Source organism: Hypanus sabinus, chromosome 7 (assembly GCF_030144855.1).
Source record: "Hypanus sabinus isolate sHypSab1 chromosome 7, sHypSab1.hap1, whole genome shotgun sequence".
Classification (NCBI taxonomy): Eukaryota; Metazoa; Chordata; class Chondrichthyes; order Myliobatiformes; family Dasyatidae; genus Hypanus; species Hypanus sabinus.
Window position 1 is genome coordinate 36,663,852 of NC_082712.1, and position 20,529 is coordinate 36,684,380.

The 20,529-nt window shown below is 38.2% G+C and overlaps 1 protein-coding gene across 8 annotated transcripts in view; it reads right to left on the bottom strand.

The window, feature by feature from the left end:
* Nucleotides 1-5,887: 5,887 nt before the first annotated feature.
* Nucleotides 5,888-20,529, bottom strand: part of pde8b (phosphodiesterase 8B) — a 268,785-nt gene continuing 254,143 nt past the window's right edge. For all 8 annotated transcript variants that reach the window (XM_059974491.1, XM_059974490.1, XM_059974489.1 and 5 more), the window contains 6 exons: nucleotides 18,991-19,189; nucleotides 17,817-18,034; nucleotides 12,915-13,053; nucleotides 9,525-9,692; nucleotides 8,304-8,433; nucleotides 5,888-6,929 (listed from right to left, as the gene is read on the bottom strand). In XM_059974491.1, the coding sequence (XP_059830474.1) occupies nucleotides 6,820-6,929; nucleotides 8,304-8,433; nucleotides 9,525-9,692; nucleotides 12,915-13,053; nucleotides 17,817-18,034; nucleotides 18,991-19,189 (964 nt within the window). In that variant the 3' untranslated portion in view covers nucleotides 5,888-6,819. The remainder of the gene's footprint in view (nucleotides 6,930-8,303; nucleotides 8,434-9,524; nucleotides 9,693-12,914; nucleotides 13,054-17,816; nucleotides 18,035-18,990; nucleotides 19,190-20,529) is intronic.

Here is a 20,529-nt window from a genome sequence, read left to right on the forward strand (position 1 = left end):
CATCCAGGGAGTGGCAGTTCTGTGGGAGAGGTCAAAGGACAATGGTCAGACTGGTTCAAGCTGATAGGAAGGTGACAGCATTACAACAGTGCTGTGCAGAAGAGAATCTCTCACGCATAACACAAACCTTGAAGTGGATGGGCTACAGCAGCAGAAGACTATGAACCTACCTTCAGTGGCCACTTTATTCATCAAACAATAGTTTAGAGTGAAGATATGAAGACAGCTTGAGGTGAGAGCAGATCCAATTCATTTAGAAGCTAATTATTTAATTTGCTATTTTTATTGATAAAATTACCATAAGCATTCAAATTCTAAGGATAAAATATGCTTTATATAAAAATCAAACATCCAGTTAAGTATACAGTGCAAGAATATATTACAAAATATTATGTTGTGAATATTAACTAATTGGATACATTTATATAAAATAGAATTATATACAATTCTGTGCACAGAAAGTCAATTACATTTGATTATTGCTTTGCATAAAGCAAAGTTCTTGGCAGTAATTCTAATACAATTTGGAATCAGTAAGTACTTGACTTCGCACGGGGTAGAAAGGACAAGTATTCACTAGCATTATTGAATATATTAAACATCTCCCCTATTATAGTCTGTCAATTGTGTGCATGCATACCTTTTAAGTATACTAAATATTAATAAAATAGCCCATACTGACTGAGAAAAAATAACTTGTAGGATTTTCATTTTTGTAAGGTGCTATAGACTCTATACACAGAATCCTCAGCCAACAGAGCATTCCAGCAGACTAAATTAAAACAAACAATGCGTTGTACACCAGATTTTGTTTGGACACGAGTTCCTTGATATTTGAGCTAGAACCCATTTGAAAATTAATGCAATGAAATATCAATTTTGGCCTTCAGCAGTAGACGGCAGTAAAATTTGTGTGTTGTTTCCAGTGATTTTTGCTGATTCAGCATCTGACCACTGCAAAATTCTTGATGCTAAAATAATTGAATGGTGCAAAATATAAATGCTTGTGTTGGATTTTAAGAAATTCTTTTTATGGTAGTTTGAAAACCACTGATAAATTAAGGAAATCAATGCCTTTTCTTTTCACGTATTAGGTGTTATTGCCCTTTCTTGATAGACCCCATAGCACCATGGTCATAAAGATGGTGGATATTCATTCTATTACTATTACTATTATTACAATAATTAAAAATAGCTCCGTGGTATAAAAGATCAGCACCAGTGACTAATATGTCAAATGTTCCCAGTTGTGAATTGAAAGGATCCAGTTTCATAAAATATTTAATGTGGTGAGTTTAATAATACATGTTATTTGTTATTGCTGCTTGTCAATGGTGCAAAATCTTGTTCTCTTTTCCCCTTTCAAATCATTGACAGCCAACGTACTTAGAGTTCCAGCTTGTAAATATGTTGTGGCTGCAAGTTGTTCAAAATGAATCCTGCACTTGCATAAAATATCATAAAGCCAAAGAAACTCAAATGGAAACCAGTAAAGCAGAAATAGGACTATGGTCAGAAAAATAAAATTTTTCAAACCAGCATGGAAACCAATAGGCATCCAGAGCTTACTCTGCCATGACTTGAGGGCATAGCAGTCTTAAAATGTTTTTGAAAAGTGCAACATCCTCTGTAACTCCAGAGAATCCTTGACCCACATCTGCTCAAAGCAGAGAAGGTGCATTTGGGGGGTGTATTGAGAAATCTCAGCCATGCATTGTGAGCACACAAATCCTACATAAATGGAGGAAGTACCTGCTCTCCTGCCCCAGGACGGGAGGAACAATACAAAGCAGTTCAGGCCATTCGGCCCACAATGTTGTGCCGACCTTTTAACCTACTCTAAGATCAATCTTGTGCTTCTCTCCCACATCGCCCTCCATTTTGCTTTCATCCATATGTCTATGTAAACACCTCCACACTGTTTTTTAAAAAAAACCTGACAGCTCCCCCCGCCCCCCAAATACTTTCCTCCAATTTCTTTAAAATAACACACGCTCATATTAGCCATTTCCGCCTTGGGAAAACAGGTGCTGGCTGTCCACTCTATCTAGGCCTCCTACCGTCTTCTACATGTCTATCATCACCTCTGATTCTCCTTCCCTCCAAGAGAAAAGTTCTAGCTCACTGAACCCTTCCTCACTGGACATGCTCTCTATTCCAGGCACCACTCTGGTAAATCTCATCTGCAATCTCTAAACTTCCATATCCTGAGGTGACCAGAACTGAACACAATTGTCTGTGTGGTCTAACCAGAGTTTTCTAGAGCTGCAACATTGTCTCGTGGTTCTAGGACTCAATCCCCTGACTATTGAGGGCCAAGGCACCATACACCACCTTAACCACCCTATCAACTTGCCCAGCAAATTTAAGGGATTTATAGATGTGGACTCCAAGATTCTGAAGTTTCTCCACATTAAGAATCCTGCCATTAATCTTGAACTTTGCAAAGTGTTTTACTTCACATTTTTCTGGATTGAACTCCATCTGCCACTTCTCAGCCAAGCTCTGCATCTTGTCAATGTCTCCACGTCATTCTCAACATCTGAGGAACCACAAAACCAGAGTGAAATCATGTCCTCGTAAAGCCCAAGGGAATGCCGAAGAAGAATATACAAACAGGCATATGCCATTGACTCTAAGGCCTTTTCTGTCATTCAAATGATCTGGTCTGGCCAACTCTTTTCACCTGCATTGATACGGTGTTAATATAAACATTTTTGTTTGGCTTTGAAATTAATGAGATTTTATTTATCAATTTGTTATACTCTATCAAATAACAATTGACTTGCATTTAAGCTAAACACAAATATTCCTTTCAGTTGTTTTAGTTCCTCATAAAGCAATGCACCTTTCTGGAAATTCATTGGAAAAAAAAAGAGGATACAGTTAAAGGAACTGGCAGAAAGGGATGAAATGGATACCAAAAACAGAGTGGGCTTCATACAGTGAACAATATAAACCATTCCACTTGTGTTCAAGTCCATAAAAAGGGTATATCAACTTGACATAGCTATTTACAGATAATGAATTTGAGAGATTTCTTTCAGCAGTGCAGAGGAGAACATGTCAAGGTGGAATTATTGAAACAGAAATTACAGATGTATTTAGTAAATAGTTTGATGCATAAAGGAATAAGAGCAAGAATGGACTGTTCAGCAATTGAATTTGTTCTGCTTTACAGCTCAATCCTCTGTATAACTGAAGCATTACTTCCACATTCAGCAAATACCAACCTCACCTTGGATACCTACTTTGTAAAGTATAAGATTTTCATGAATTAGAGTTGATGGATTAAATTGTACTAACATAGGCACAGTAAAAAGTGAACAAAGTATTTTACTGCCCAAAATGCATACTAATAGTCAGCATTTAATATACTTAAGTTATTATCAGAATCCAAATAGCTTGTAAAGGGTTTATAACTTGTACTCAAAGCATCCTGTTGAAGAAAGTGACAAACACATTGATCAGGTCCTCGAGCTTGATGAGTGGGAAATCTTTCTTCCTGGTCCTTCTATACTCCAATAGGAGTTCCGACCAAAGCTGGTGGGAAAGGTGTTCCAGCAGGTGACAATGTTTGCTTGATGGTGGGTAGCTGTCACCCTGCTGGAACAATCCCAAAGCAAAGATAAGAGAGTAATTGTGATGGGATGAAGTGTTGGTGGGAATAGAACTATAGTATTTGCAAGCAGAATTCCAGGGAAGGGATGGAGGAAGAAGCCTATTCTAGAGTAGATCCAATCTGTCCTTCCTGCTTGAAGAATACCTTCAGGTCCTCCTGACAACATGGAACCATAAAAACATAAATGGATCTGGTTTGCACTGCCCCTTCAGCAGATTTTGTTGATTGGTAAATATGCTAAAGTCAAAATGGTGTTATTTGTATATGTGGTTGACATTAAAATTGGACACTCTGCTCCTCTTGCATGTTTGAACTTCACATGTCTAGTTTATTCATGTTCAATGAGTAGAATGAAAAACTGCATGAACATTAACCTTTCTCACCTACCCAACCTATTCCCAAAATACAAGCCCTTTCTTTGGCTCACAATGTTGTGAAGTCCTTTGAACCCACACACTTGCAATAGAGTCATACAGCACAGAAGCAGGCACTTCAGTCCATTTAGTGCTGACCATTAATCACCCAAATCCTGTTGATTTGCACCCAAACCATAAGCCCTCCATACTCCTCCCATCCATATACCTATCCAAATTTCTCTTAAATATTGAAATCAACTCTGCATCCACCACTTATGCTGTCAGCTCATTTCACACTCTTACCACCTTCTGAGTGTACTCTTTAAACATTTCATCTTTCACTTTTAACCCGTGACCTCAAATCTGTTTTATAATTTTATTACATCATTGAGTAGTTATATGGAGGATAACTCAACAATGTATCCACTTAAATCTTACTGATGCATTGTAAGCTTGTGCACGTATGTTGCATGTTAAAACAATGTGGGACAGCAGAAACCTGATTGGATGAGGATGAACCAATCAGGAGGAACAGATGCTGGGGGTATAAATACCATTGAACTAGACATGCCCAGGCATCATCCTTAATGAAGATGGCAGAGTTTGTCATTGAAATGTCGGTCAAAATCAATACCTGTACCTGGCTGGAATCATGATAAAAGTTTATGTTACACATTATTTTACATACTGTTTAGAGGTAACATTTATTGATAAAACAGCATTTTTTTAAAATTATGTTTATTGTTACACATACTGTCCCAGTAATGAACAAAATTACTGCTGTATTTTCTATAAACAGTTGTATATTTTGTTAAATTCTTCTATTTACAAATGTACACACATACATTTTACAATATGTATGTTTCACCTTAGTGATTGAATCTTGCTTTACCTAAAGTCTTATTTTTGGTCCCGCATATGTTTATTTTCTCATTTAGGAGTTGTCTCACTTTGCAGATGTGTTTGCAGCACGCTTACTAGTTAACCACCTCATACGGCCACTCTAACAGATATAGATGGAACATACCCCAGACTGTGAACTCCTTTTAACATGTGCCTATTTAATTGCTGAAAAGAAGCCCTGTCCACATTAATATTTACACAGAATGCTGCTGACTCATATGGATGAATCAGTTTCAGCATGCACATGTTGTGTTTGCTTCTATTTATGACACAGAAAATAAATGTGTGATATGTAATTAATTAGCCAGAGGGTGGTGAATCTGTGAAATTCACTGCCACAGATGGTTGTGGAGGTCAAGTCATTGGGTAGACTTAAAGCAGAGGTTGATAAGTTCTTGATTAGTCAGGGTGTCAAACGTTATGGAGAGAAGGCAGGAGAATGAGGTGGAGAGGGTGATGAATCAGCCATGATGGATTGGCAAAGGAGACTTGCTGGGCCAAATAGCCTAATTCTGGAGTTTGGGGAGCTTTGGCAGTCTCAGACTCTAATCACAGCAACAATCAACAAAGCAATGGAATGCCGAAACATAAAAGGATAGAAGTTTATTATTAAGGGAATTATTATCCAAATGATTAGTGCTCTGGACAGCCTGTGTATTGGCACTGTTCCAGTTCTAGGTACAGAGAAACAAAGGAGCTACTGAAGGCATTGGAGGTATTCCAGTGAAGAAGTGTGCAGCTGCTGGCTAGCATCAGTGGCCAGAGTGCAAAAACACATGTGATTTGAATTTTCAGAGGGAAGAAAAGGCACAAGTGGATATCAAAATGGTTAATTATTTGTGAAAATAAAATATATAAACATTCTTTAATCTAAATTGTAAGAACTTGGCAAGTGGCCTCAAATCGATCAAACAAAAGATAAATGTGTGACTAAAAACAATAATTGTCACATGATCAATATATGGAAATAGACTGAAGAATAATGAAGGTAAAACATCAGCATTCATTAAAAATATTTAATGTGGCACAATTGGGGACATCACGTCTGAATGAAAGATGAGACAAATATTTTTCCTCATCCATGACTATCATGTGACTGTGTTTAGAACTCTTGTTCAGAACAATAGAGCACAGATAGGGGTTGTTACACTGGATACTGATGTGGGAAAAATGTAATTAGTGTTTATTGCCACATGAATTATTGTGAAATATGGAAATATATTTGACGTAGTTAACATATTTTAGATAAGAAAATTAATTTAACCACATTAATCTGGTTGCAGGTAGAAGAAAAGATCTTGGTAAAGTTATAGATTAAAATATTAATTCAATATATACACAATGACATGACAATTAATTTCCACCTCACAAAAGTTTGTTGAATGGATTTGTTACTTCACTGGGAAAGGTTTTTCCTTCTTAAGAAATATTAATAGAATATGTAAACTGTTATTATCACTTGCCTTAATGCTGCAAATGTCATTTACCTGAAATGCTGTCAAATTAACAGAAAAAAATTTCCCTAATCCTTGCACGAATCTGCAACTTAGAGGAAAAAACAATGTGGTAAACCAAAGGCATAATCACATGTAAAATTATATCTTTAGGTTAATTATTATAGGAACAAAGATTTTTGCATTTGTTTCTCTTGACAAAAGTTCTTTTCCTCTGTGTGACCATTGACTTCTGGAATGGCAGTAAAACTTCTTGAACAAGAAAATGACCATCTTGAAATTCAGAAATCTGTGCAATTCTCTTTGTTGATGGGACACCGCTATGATGATTCTGAATGAACTGAATTTTCCTGCATACTGTATTTCCTGCTTTATGTAGGATTTATATTACATTGTAACATGGTCACTTGAATTAAAATAGAATCTCTTAATGGCTTGAGTCATAAGTTAGAATGAAGTTGACAAGAAAGATGTCCTTTCACCTTTAAAGGTCAGAAGGTGGTCGTAGACCTTTATAATTGGATTCATCTAAAGATTTCCAGTACTTGTAGTTCTCAGTTAAGTGGTGTATTAAATTGGGCAGGTTTGCAAATGCTGAAAGGAAAATAGTTAACATTTCACGAAAATGATCAATAAATTTTTTAAAAATACTTAATTCACTATTAATCTTTTCCATAAAAAGAAATAATGATAAGCTGGACCTTTCAATTTATGAAATATAGTATTTACATTAAGGCAACTTAAAATGAAAATATTTGCACTGTTTAACAATACTGAGATTTTCATTTAGGATTTGTATACAGCTTCCATTGTGCACAGATTTAGCATTATCTGTCTACTCGCATTATTCTCTTCAGTTCCAACCACCAACCCTGCTAAGTGAAAAAGCAAATCTTATGCTTCCAAATTTCTGCCAATAGTGTTCTACTGCTAGATGAAATATAAAAACTGTTTGGGGTGGTGATCACCTCCTTCCCTGTGTGTATCTTTGTGTCTGGGATCTAACTTATACTTGTATGCAAGGGTTGTAACCAAACACACCGATGTGGGCAAAATTTGACAAGATCTGCATATTTTTTTCTCTTTGATATAACCCGTGGCATTCCTTGAGAAACATGTTAAAAGTTATTTTGCTAAATAATAACTTCTCTTGAATGCATAATAGCTGGACAACATTCTAATGTAAATCATGTTTTTCAATTTCTCTTACATTCTGCTTTAAGCTGCCATAATTTCATCTGAGCAATAAATCCCTACTAGTACATACGGACAGAATTTCCAGCTTGCCTCACACTAGGTTGCACTGACACCAGGTTGGCAGAATTCTTATGTACTAAATACATTCAGTGAGAAGTACACTCAGTGACCACTTTATTATGTATAGGAATGGAACCAGGTGTGGTCTTCTACCATTGTAACCCATCCAGTTCAAGGTTGGCTGTATCGTGCATTCAGAGATGCTCTTCTACACACCATTGTTGTAAAGTGTGGTTATACATGTTACTTTCATCTTCCTGTCAGTTTAAAGCAGTCTGGCTATTCTCTGATCTGCCTCATTAACTTGGCATTTTCACCTACAGAATTGCCACTTACTGGACTTTTTTTTGCTTCTTGCACCATTCTCCGTAAACTCTTAAGAGACTGTTGTGTGAAAATCCTAGGATCAGCTTTTTTGGGGATACTCAAGCCACTCTGTTAGGCACCAATAATTCCAGTTAAAAGTCAATTAGATTACATTTCTTCCCCATTCTGTTGTTTGCTCTGAACACCAACTGTATTTTTTGATCCTGTCTGCAAGCCTTTATGCATTGAATGCTGGCACATGCTGATTAGATATTTGCATTAATAGACAGGTGTACAGCTGTACCTAATAAAGTGGCCACTGAGTGTATTTATCCTAAAACAGTGTGGGAATCATATAGTGAGTTGGTATTTACTTATAAATTTAAAAACAAATGAAACTCTTACCGTCCCAAGCATCAAACATATCATTTATAAAATAGTCGATAAATGAGATCTGAGATTTTGGAATACTGCATGTATTCCTGTCAAAGACTGGCATCACAACTGGGAGACCTTGACTTTTCTCCTCATCTGTCTGTTGATAAAAAAAAATGTATTTATTAATTCAAAAGTGATTGTCACACCAATATAGTAAAGAGGACAATGTGTCAACACACAAGATATGAAGTGTATAGTTTTGGTTTCTTCAAAGTGATGGCCAATAGCAGGATCATGATGGGCAAAATTGATGAATTTAAGCAAACTGGAGAATTTTCTAACTTTGACATCCAATAACAAGAAGGGATTGCCCTCTAAACCACACACGGTAGAAAATTAGGCTGAGTGTAAACCCACTGGAAGTATGAACTAGAAAATATTAATTACTCTTTGATGAAAACAAGCACATGAGGTTATGCTGTAATACAGATCAAATGCACAGGTTTACTTTAGTGCTCCATTTTCACATTTTTAACTTGGCTCTAAGTGTTGCTTCCTTCTTTATTTTCATGGACTCTTGTTTATTTCTGACCCTTTACTCAAATAACTATTTCATGGATTCAGGTTCAATTGCAACATTTAAGAGAAGTTTGATTAAGTACATGGATGAGAGGGGTATGGAGGGCTATGGTCACGATGTGGGTTGTTGGGACTGGGCAGAATAACAGTTCAACAAAAACTAGGTGGGCTGAAGGGCCTCTTTGTGCTGTAGTGCTCTATGACTATTATTCATGTAATTGACAGGAAGTTTTGGCAGAGGATCAACTGTGAGGGGCAGTATATCTAAAGTTGATTCTCTCCTCTAACAGCAACTAAACATGCACATTCATAGCTGCAAGTGATAGGAATAGGAAACTTGGTTGATTTTAAATGCAGGACACTCAGCGAAACTGCAGTGTCCCAAGTTTTCTTGGAACCCAGGCTCTGACTTGCATGGCTAAATTTGGGTAAATTTAAGTACTTTACTCCTTCAGCATAAATATGCAAATAATTGTTACAATCATTTCAGCTGTTTATACTAACAAGGAATAACAATGACCGTTAATCTACACTGAAACATGACACAATGGAAAACAGAAAAATAAGTCTTCTGCAACATTAAAGCATTAATTCTCATACTCAGCTATACTAATTTGAGACAACTAACGTCCATTTAGTCTTAAAAATGTTGAAACATTACAATATTACCTGAGCAAAGTATTCTTCTGAAATTCTCCCTGCCCATTCAATGCACAGATTGATTGAACGGCAAGGGTTAGCAACATCAGCGCATTTAATCAACATGCGTTTAATGAGCAGTCTGTTCTCCATTGCATTTTTTATACTGGAAGGGCATTCACCATCACTGCTTTCACTCTGGAACACAAGTGAAAATTAATCCATACATACCAGCATTTTAAAATTTGTGGCAGAATTTAGCTTGCAAAATTGGAGAATAACCCTATAAATTTCATGGAATGATTCCTTGGGAGGTTTTATATATAGAATAAAGGCTACTTTTACTCCGAAAAGCTCTGCTTCATACTGGTCTTGCTATTCAGCTGGAGGAAAGTCTAGTACATGGGCAGGTAATCAGAGAGGCCATCATTTTCAATAATGAATAGTATTTTCCTATATAAAACAAAATGGTAGCAAATTGAAAATTTAGCAGAGAGCATTATCAGAACTTACCTAATTGTACTGTGTTACAAGTTATGTGAAGAACAATGTCTATTACTGCAGTACAGCTCCATTCATATCAATTGGAATTAATTTGATGGGGAAATAGAAAGATAAAATGCTGGAAATTCTCAGGCGGTCAGCCAAAATCAGTGGAAAGAGAAACAGAGATAATATTTTGCAAATCAAAGACCCCTTTCCTCAGATGCTTGTTGACTGGTTGAGGATTTCCACTGCTTTCAGTGTTTATTTCACATCTTAAGCATCTGCAAATTTCAGATTTTTAAATTTGAAACAGATGAAATACTGAAGCTGCTGGAAAGTTGAAATAAAAATAGAAAGATGCTGGAAGTACTCAGTTTAGGGAGGGCCTGCAGAATATGAAACATCATTTAGTTTGCTGACCTATGATCTGAACCATGAAAATATATATAAAGTAAGTTTTAAATGACAGACAAAGGGGAAAAGAACAGAGAGAACAAAAGGAAGGGTCTGTGACTGAGTGGGCACCAGGAGATTTTGTAGTGATGAATTTGAAAGTATAATGTAAAAGCTAGTGAACAATCAAAGGTACAAGAGCATAAAAAGCTGGAAATACAGAAGTGTCTTCAATTTCAAATGTCAATTCTGTCAATTCCAAATGTCAATCATTCCAGTAGTAAGATTGTGGTGTGTTCAGATGCATCAGCCTCTCAGGAGCCAACCAAAGGTGTTTTTTTCTTTGTTAAGTATGTTTTTTATGATTGCAAGACTATACTGGACTAAAAGAACTTCGGACACAGCAGGTTTAATCGGAATAGACGGCTGGGGTGTTGGAAGAGCCGACCTTGTGCAGACCATATTGCTGCTTGCTACTTAAAGGTATTGGAATTGGTGCACAAAGGTGGCATGCAGTGAAACTCTGAGTGATTGTCTTGGATGTTCCTCTTGCGATCACAAGACCCTGTTGAACATTGATAATGTAAGATGTCACAGGCCTTTTTTACTTGTTTTGTAGTGTGGTGGACAGCGTGGGAGCTGTGTAGCCTTGGATGTAACAAGGACTAGGCCTCAAGTTGTGGGCTTGCCTGCTGCTGCAGTCCAGGTGAGGAGACGCCATTTGGTGGCTGGCCTCTCCTGTCAGTGCTGTCCTCCAGTGTTCAGTCGGTGGAGTGACAGGCTGAATTGCTGGGAACTGTACTAACAATTTGCAGGACATGTCACTCAGGGGCTTGGACCATGTATGTTTTTTTTTGCATGGCGTTTTTGCTCACTGTTGTGAATGTGTTTTGTATGCTTTGCACCTTGGTCCAGATGTACACTGTTTCATTTGGCTGTGGTTGAGTAATAATGAAATTTGATTTGATTTGAATTGTTTTTCTTGCCATACACTCTGCATAGCTTGCTGAGTGTTTCCAGCATTTTCTCTTTTTATTTTGGATCTTAACATATGTACTGATCATTTTGATTTTCAATAACTTAAGATATGTCTGGGATAGAATAAATAAGAGGAGACAAATTATATCTGGCATTGTCTTAAGAGGGGAGAAAGAACAAAATTAAATATAGGCAACATAAGATGCAGGGTGGGATGGTTGATTATCTGAAATTATTATTCAACAAATTCCCCTGCAAATCTCCCCTGATTGTAATCCGTGCTCTCTGAAAGATATTCTACCTAATCTTCCTTGGAAGCATCTCCAAAATCCACAGTTTTTACCACCTAAAGAACAAGGGAATTAAGCACATGGGAATACTGTCATTCCAGTTTTTCCTCCATCGCAATTTGGAGATACTTGTTGGTAAATTCTTACTTACAATATTAGTCGGGCACCAAGCAGGATAATGGAACATAGGAACTTAGGAATACAATTACACAGGAGGGATTGTGAGAAAAGCATTTAGCATGCTGGCCATCGTCTGTCAGGGCACTGACTATTGCAGTTGGAACATTATGCTGCAGTTGTATAAGTTATTGGTGAAGCTGCACTTGTAGTACTCTGCATAGAAAAGACAAAGTAGGAAGAGTTCAGAGAAGATTTATGATGATGTTGACAAGCATAGAGGACTGAGTTATAGGAAGAGGCTGGTCTTTATTCCTTTATTCAAACATAGGAGAACGAGGGGTGACTTTAAATTATGAGAGGTGTAGATGAGGTGGATGTTAATTTTCTTTTCCCCAGGACCAGGGAGCCCAAAATTATGGGACAGGGATTTAAGGTGAGGGGGAAAGATTTGAAAGAGACATTTTCATGCAGGGGGTGTTAAGTATATAGAAAGAGGTATCAGAAGAAGTGTTTGATGTAGGTACATTAGTGTCATTTAAGCATTTGGATAGTACCTAGAGAGGCTTGGAGAAATATGAGCTGCTAAGCCCAGGGAATTTGGTCTAGCTGTGTGGGCACTGTGTTCACCTTAGATTTGTTGGACTGATGGGTCTATAATTGTACCGTATTGTTCCATGGTTCTGTAATATAGTAGAAGCAACCTCACATTAATTAATTACCTCTCCCATCACACCCCACCCTTAACCTTCTCAGGAAATTAAGGGCATGCTAAAGTTGTTGGCCTTGCAGGGCTGCCTGCACGCTAACATTCTTTCAACAACTTCCCTCTAAAGTATTGATACCTGACTCAAGGGCAAAATAAAAACTATTATGGGAGTCTGTGCATATGTTTAAAGCTGCACAGCAATCTAAAGCCTCAAGCAATATTATTAAAAATGAGCAAGAAGCTTGTTCAGTTTATAATCAAAAATCAATAACCTCTAAGATTAAATTTCTGCATTGAATCAATTATGTCATTTCAATATGGATAAAAATTATGGAATTAATTGATCTTGGGAGGGAGCTATGTCAATCGTAACCATTAATTGTACTAGTGCATTCTATGTCAGTGATACATGATGTTCACATTGAAGATGCTAAGGTCAGGCCTTACATTTAAGCTGGTTTCTTCCAGAGATGTCATGGATTTATTGATACTGTTCACAAATTTGTTCACATGTTCAAAATGCTTTGTCATCTCTGTTGCCAAAACCATGTCAATGATTGCCTGTCGCAAAGTTCGAAACTGATTCCTGCAAAAAAAAATTGATGAATGATTACAAACTGCCATTTTGTTCCTGGTGATACAAGAGACGGCAGATGCTGGAACCTAAAGCAGAAAACAAGCTAACTGCTGGAAGAGCTCAGTGGGTTAGGCAGCATTTGTGGAGAGGAACAGACAGTCAGATAACCCTTCATAGGGACTCATCCCAGCCTGAAATGTTGACTGTCTATTGACTCCACAGATGCTGCCTGACCTGTTGAGTTTCTCCAGCAGTTTGTATTTTGTTCTAGCTTATACATTGCTAAAACTGCGATAATGTTGAATTCCAATTTTTATCTTCTGCTATCTAGTAATTACTAGGAAGGATGTGGCAGCATTTGAGAGACTTCAGACAGATTACATTATAGGAAGATGTGGTTGTGCTAGAAAAAGCGCAGAGGAGATTAACTGGGATGTTGCCTGGACTGGAGAGCATTTGTTATGGCAAGAGATTGGATAGGCTGGAGGGAAGGAGGCTGAAGGGTGACCTGATAGAGGTATATAACATTTTAAGAGTAAAATAAAGGGAAGATGGTCAGATTTTTTTGCATGAAAGGGGCACCAATACAGTAAATAAAAGGTGAGAGGGAAGTTTTAAAGAAGATTTGAGAGGGAAAGCATTTTTTCCCAACAGAGTGGCTAATATTTAGAATGCACCGATAGATGTAATGATTATATATAAAATAGTTTAGATAGTCATTTAAATAAACAAGGCGTAGGAGCTAACACTTAACGGTGCCATATACAATGTGCATTTAAATACAAAAAATTGAGTTCCCTTTCAACATCTAATCATTGTTCAAGAGATTTGATGGACCAGCTGATGTTTTTCTGTCTGCCATTTCAGAAGTGGAAGTAGAACAGTACAGCACAGGATCAGGCCCTGCAGACCACAATGTTGTGCTGAACTGATTAAAACAGTAATTAAATTTTAACTAATCATCTCTACGTACACAATGTGAATATCTCTCCATTCTCTGCACATGCACATGCCTACCTATCTAGGAGCCTCTTAAATGACTCCATTATATTTGCCTCCACCAGCACCTCATGAATCACGTTCCAGGTACCCACTACTCTCGGTGTACAAGACTTGCCCCAGACACCTCCTTTCAACCTACCCTCTCTTAAATGCATATTTGTCGATTGACAACTTCAGCTACGTAGGCCCTATACTCTAGAATTCACCCTATAGATATTTCCCTCCTCCTTTAGTTCAAAGTTCAAAGTAGATTTATTAACTAAGTACATATATGTAATCATGTACAACCTTAAAAATAGTTTACTTGTGGGCATTCAAATACAAAAAGACACATCAGAATCAATGAAAAACCACACACAACAATTCAGACAAAACAACCCATGTGCAAAAGCCAACAGTGCAAATATTAAAAAATAAAATAAAAGTAATAAATAAGCAATAAGTATTGAGAACATGAGATGAAACACCCTTGAAAGTGAATCCACAGATTTTGGAAACAGCTCAGTGTTGGGGTGAATGAAGTTGATTGAAGTTAGCCCCTCTGGTTCAAGAGCCTGATGGTTAAAGGGTAATAACTGTTCCTGAACCTGGTGGTGGGTGTCCTGAGGCTTCTGTAGTTCTTTCCTGATGGCAGCAGCGAGAAGAGAGCATTACCTAGATGGTGGAGAGTCCTTGATGATGGATGCTGCTTGCCTGTGACAGTACTCCATGTAGATGTATTCAGGGGTGGGGACGGCATTACCCGTGATGAATTGGGCTGTATCCACTACTTCTTGTAGGCTTTTTGGAAACATACCAGGCTGTGATACAGCCAGTTAATTATACTCCCCATCGCACATCTTTAAAAATTTGTCAAAGTTTTAGATGATTAGTAGTATCCAAGACACTTTCAAAGAGCAGTGCCTCAGAAAGGCAGTGTCCTTTATTCAGGACTCCCATCACCCGGGACATGCCCCCTTATCATTGTTACCATTAGGAAGGAGGTACAGAAACCTGAAGGTACACACTCAGCAATACAGCAACAGCTTCTTCCCCTCTGCCATCTGATTTTTAAATGGACACCCCATGAACACTACCTCACTTTTTAAAAATAATTTCTACTTTTGCACTACTATTTTTAATTATTTAATATGCATATTACTGTAATTCATTTAATAAATTTCACGCCATATGATGGTAATATTAAACTTAATTCTCATTCTGACATGCCGAATCTTTGCGAACTTTGCCATACTTCCTTTGTAATTGCACTTACATGGTGGACCCAGGATCCACTGAAATGATAACACGGGAACTTAAGTTTGCTGACACTCTTCACTTCTGAACTCTTGATGAGAACTAGCTCATGGACCTCCCAGCTTCATCCTTCAATACTTAGTTCCTTGTTCTTGCTGACATTGATTGAGTGGTGGTTGTTGTGGCACCTTTCAGCCTGACTTTCAATCTCCCTTGTATATTCTGATTTGTCTTCACCTTTGATTCTGGCAATGACATTGTCAGCAAACTTAAATATGGCATTAGAGCTTTGCTTAGCCTAATAGTCATAGGCATATAGCGAATAGAAGGGACTAAGCTCACAGCCCTATGGTGTACCTGTGTGATGGTAATTGTCAAAGAGATGTTGTTGCCAATCCGAACTGACTGTGATCTGCAAGTAGGGAAATTGAGGATCCAATTGCACAAGGAGGTATTGAGGTCTAGGTCTTGGAACTTGCTGATTAGTTTTGAGGAGATGATAATATTGAATGCCAAACTGTAGTTAATGAAGAGCATCCAGATGTATGCATCTTCACTGTCCAGGTGCCAGGTGTTCCGGGATTGAGTGAAGAGTCAATGAAATGGCATCTGTTGTTGACCTGTTGTGCTGGTAGGCAAACTGGAGCAGGTCCAAGCCACTCCTCAGGCAGGAATTGCTATGTTTCATCACCAGCCTTCCAAAGCACTTTACAGTGAATGTAAGTGCTACTGGACAATAGTCATTGAAGCAATGACTATGTTACCATGTCTTTCTTAGACACCAGTATAACCGAAGCCTGCTTTAAGCAGGTGAGTACCTCCAACAGCCGAAGTGAGAAAGCTAAAGATATCAGTGAACATTCCAGTTAGTTGATCAGCACAAGTCTTTAGTACTCAGTCAGGTACCCAGTCTTGCCTGGATGCTTTCCATGGGTTTACCCTCCTGAAGGATGCTCTTATGTTGGCCTCAGAGACTGATATCATAGAGTCGTCAGGGGCTGTGGGAGTTTGTGAAAGTGCCTCCATGTTTTGATGATCAAAGCAAGCATAAAAGGCATTGAGCAAATCCGGGAATGAAACCTTGTTGTAACCTATGTTGCTTGGTTTAACTTTGTAGGAGGTAACACACAAAACTGCTGGAGGAACTCAAAATGTCAGGCAGCATCTATGGAAAAAAAGCACAGTTGACATTTTGGGCTGAAACCCTTCAACTGTACTCTTTTCCATAGATGCTGCCTGGCCTGCTGAGTTCTTCCAGCATTTTGGATTTTCAGCATCTGCAGATTTTCTCTTCTTTGTAGGAGACAATGACATTCAAGCCCTGCCACAATTGTCGAGCATCCTTCAGTGATTCAAGTTTGGTCCAGAATTGCCAATTTGTGAGATGGCTTTCCGAAGGTCATTCCTGGAACTCTTGTATTTTACTTGGTCACCAGGCCTGAACACCACTGATCTGACCCTTAATAGTTTATGGATCCCTTGGTTCATCAAGGCCTTCCAGTTGGGAAGATTCTAAATGATTTTGTGGAGACACATTTTGTCTACAACTGTTTTAATAAAGACTATGACAACCAGGGTTTATTTATCAGATCTGCAGATGAGTCCTTGAACTCATCCAAGTCCACCGACTTGAAGCAATCCCAGAGCCACTCCACTGACCCCGCGACCACCTCTTTATTGTCCTAATATCCGGAAATTTGCTCTTTAGCTTCTGCCTGTATGTAGGTAGAAGGACAGCCAAGTGACCAGACTTACCAAAATACATTCCTTATTTTAGTATAACAGTGGTCTAGTGTGTTAGGACTCCTTGTGCTGTAGGTGTTACGTTGATGATAATTGGGCAGAACTTTATTCAAACAAGCCTGATTGAAGTCGTTAAAAATGATTTGAGGGTGCTGTTTCTTGTTTACTAATCACTACACTGAATACCTCGAGTGCTTAGCAACAGTCTTTGGTGGGATGTAATGACTATCATCAGTAAGGCGGTATTCAATGACTATCATCCAGTAGCATTTACGTCCACTGCGATGAAGTGCTTCAGAGGTTTGTGATGAAACATATCAACTCATTTAAAAGGAACTTCTGCATTTTTAATATCTCTTTCCTGAGGTAAGTTGTGATGCTGCAGAGGGATAAGAAGGTGATCCCCTAGGAGACATCATTGACGGCGGCTGAAATGGCCTCCTCCAGTGTCATAACAAGCAAGTGCTGGGATCTGTACAGCTAGGTAATTGAAGTACCCCCAGGAGAGCAAAAACAAAAGAGCAAGTCCTGATGAAGGGTCTTGGCCCGAAATATCAACTGTTCATCCCCCTCCATAGATGCTTTCTGACCTGCTGAGTTCCTCCAGTATTTTGTGTGTGTTGCTCAAGATATTCAGCATCTGCAGAATCTCTTGTGACCATATCTTAGATCCTTATTGCAAACCAGTTGAGTTTTGACCATCACTCTGTGATATAACAAACTAAATTTATGTACCAATTGGCACTGAGGGGTTTTGGAAACTGGAAGATCTATTGATCAGTAAATCTAACCTTTCAATGTTCTTAAAAATGTTGCTCTTTTTGTCTCCTGCTGTAAGCTGGAAGGCCAGGGCTGCATGGTGACTTTCCAGAACTGCTGTGTCATTGTAGAGGACTGCGAGCTCACTTCCTGCATTACACAGAAAGGAGTTGGTGCGACCTGGGTGGTCCACATCATGTACTGTGGCTGCAATCAGGGTTGCCACCTCATCCATCTTGTCCAAACTCGCCTGCAAATAACATTGAAAGGAAGCATTAGTGCTTAGTATCAATGAAGTTCTAACAATTGCCCAATAATGATAAATTCACTACCGACCATAAACAAAAGTCTTATAAAATAATGAACCAATACCATTTTGTCTGTTCAGTAAGAAGCTGAATTGCTAGCTCAATACTTAACCCAACACAAATGGAAAACGTGCAAGGAACCTGCCAGATTCAAAATAAATACTCTGTTACCTAGATTGATTATTATTCCAATATGGACTGGCACAAATCTGTCTGTGTAAACCAATGAAAAATCAGTCCCTGACACATCAAATACAAAATAAATGTCAATGATCGAGCCATAAAGGTTACAACATTCTGCTTATGCATTAGTATTTTAGAATTTCTTGCAGTATGATCTTGCAGACGATTGCATTACTAACTTTACACTAACTGACACAACTGGAGTCATTTTCCAAGCAGGATATCCTATTCATCCTGCTTTTATGACTTATAGTCACCCCTTCTGACCTTTATGTAGAAGCTCAGAAATGCCAGAAAAACAACCAAGAGTGGACAATTGGCAAATTTCACTCTCTCATATAACTATAGAAGGAAATGGGTTAAGATAGATACTATATGCTGTCTCTGTGTTTTATCTTGATTGCTGTCTACCCTCTCCAAATAAAATGATTACTTATCTCACCCAGGGTACATTATGTTTCAGGTAATTATAACTTTAATGACTTAGTGCATCAAGTAAGAGTCTCGATTGACTGTTTATTCATTTACATAAATGCTACATGACCTGCTGAGCTACTCCAGCATTTTGTATGTGTTGCTCTGAAATTCCAGCATCTGCAGGATTTCTCACATTTATAATCAACAATTACCATGTTTAATAAAGCCATGTGATACAAAATCCAACAAAACACTTGAATGTCTCCATCATGTGTCAATGATAAATATAAAGGCTTACCTTAACTCGATCCTTTCGAAGAAAATACGCTGTGGCATGCAACACATCAGCTGCGTGTGTTGAATTGTGGTATGAATTTGATGCATGGTAATTGGTTTCTATTATTTGTAGCCATGATCTTAGAGTGATTTCTGAACAGTTTAAAACATCACATATGCCAAATTGTGTCAAGATTTTTAAGCCAAGGTAGAGTAAGGGCCTAAAACAAAACAAAGAGTATTATTTGAAAAGCAAGAACTCAATAGTGTCATATAGATGATTTGGCATTGATTAAGATGTCTGCTTTGACTATCCAGATGTTTTTTTTAAATAAAAATCTATTGGCTTACACTCCGCAGCCTCCTAGAGACTTACTGTTGTTTTAACATTACACAATTAAGAATTGACTTCACCTTGAGAGAGAAGTTGTCTAACAATCATTTTCACTTCATTTTATACCACTCTGGAAGTCGAGCAGAATACTTACTAGGATGATTTATCTTTGAGTAGTGGACAAGATTTTTCAGCAATGCTTCTTTTGGAGAAGGAGCATTCTGAGTACTGCTACTTCTGTGAGGTAAACTAGACAATGATTAATCATGACTGGACATAGTTAGGACAACAGGGCTTTAATGAAGCTGAAGTGGACTGGGTGCTTTGTATTTATAGGCACTTCTCCCATGCAGATCCAGCTCATTGCCCACCCCATCCAGAGACTTTGAATTGAACTCTTGATCTGACCCACAAATTCTCCTCCTCTCACTGCCAAAGTTCACCATACCATCCCTTTACCCAATCTCAGTGATGGCACTCCTCTTCTGGCCCCTTTCTTTCTGGCTGACTCTCCTCTTGCTGATCTACACAATCCTAGACAATGCCATTTGTCCTCTGTTCCCCAGGATCCTCCAGGTTGTCCCATTACTTTCAACAATATAAATTTGCAATGCACTTTGGTACTGCTGCCTCCACAACACTGGTGTTTACTTGCAGTTTTGAAACTGGGCATGGAAAATCTTGTATCTTTTAACCTAATTTTAACTTTGTTTTAAAGAATTAACTCAAAGACCTGTACTTGTCTGTTATATTAATGAACCTATATTAATTCAGATAATCAATAAAAAGGTAACTAAATAACCTGATAGATTCCTGGACTAATGGGCTTGTTTGTAGGCCTCGTCTGTTTATTCTAGATAGAGATTAAGCAAACTAGGCCTATGATAGTTATGTTTTGAAAGAGAAAGGGTGACCTTATGGAAGCCTAATCAGGTCCATGCTTCTCACAAGCAGGCTTTGTAGAATCACTGATCTCAGTCTCAAAGTGAAGGGTCAAACACTTAGCACTAAAATGAGAAGATATTCTTCAGTCTGCACAGTCACAGGGAGAACTTGCAAGCTCCATACAGATAGCAGCTGAGGTCAGCATTGAACCTGGGTGCTGTGAGGTGGTGGCTCTACCAACTGTGCCACTGCATCACTGTCAGTCATCAGGAAATATGGAGCAGAGATATGTGTAACTGGGAATCTTCTAGTTCTGCTCTCCTCTCACCCTGTGTTCAGTCA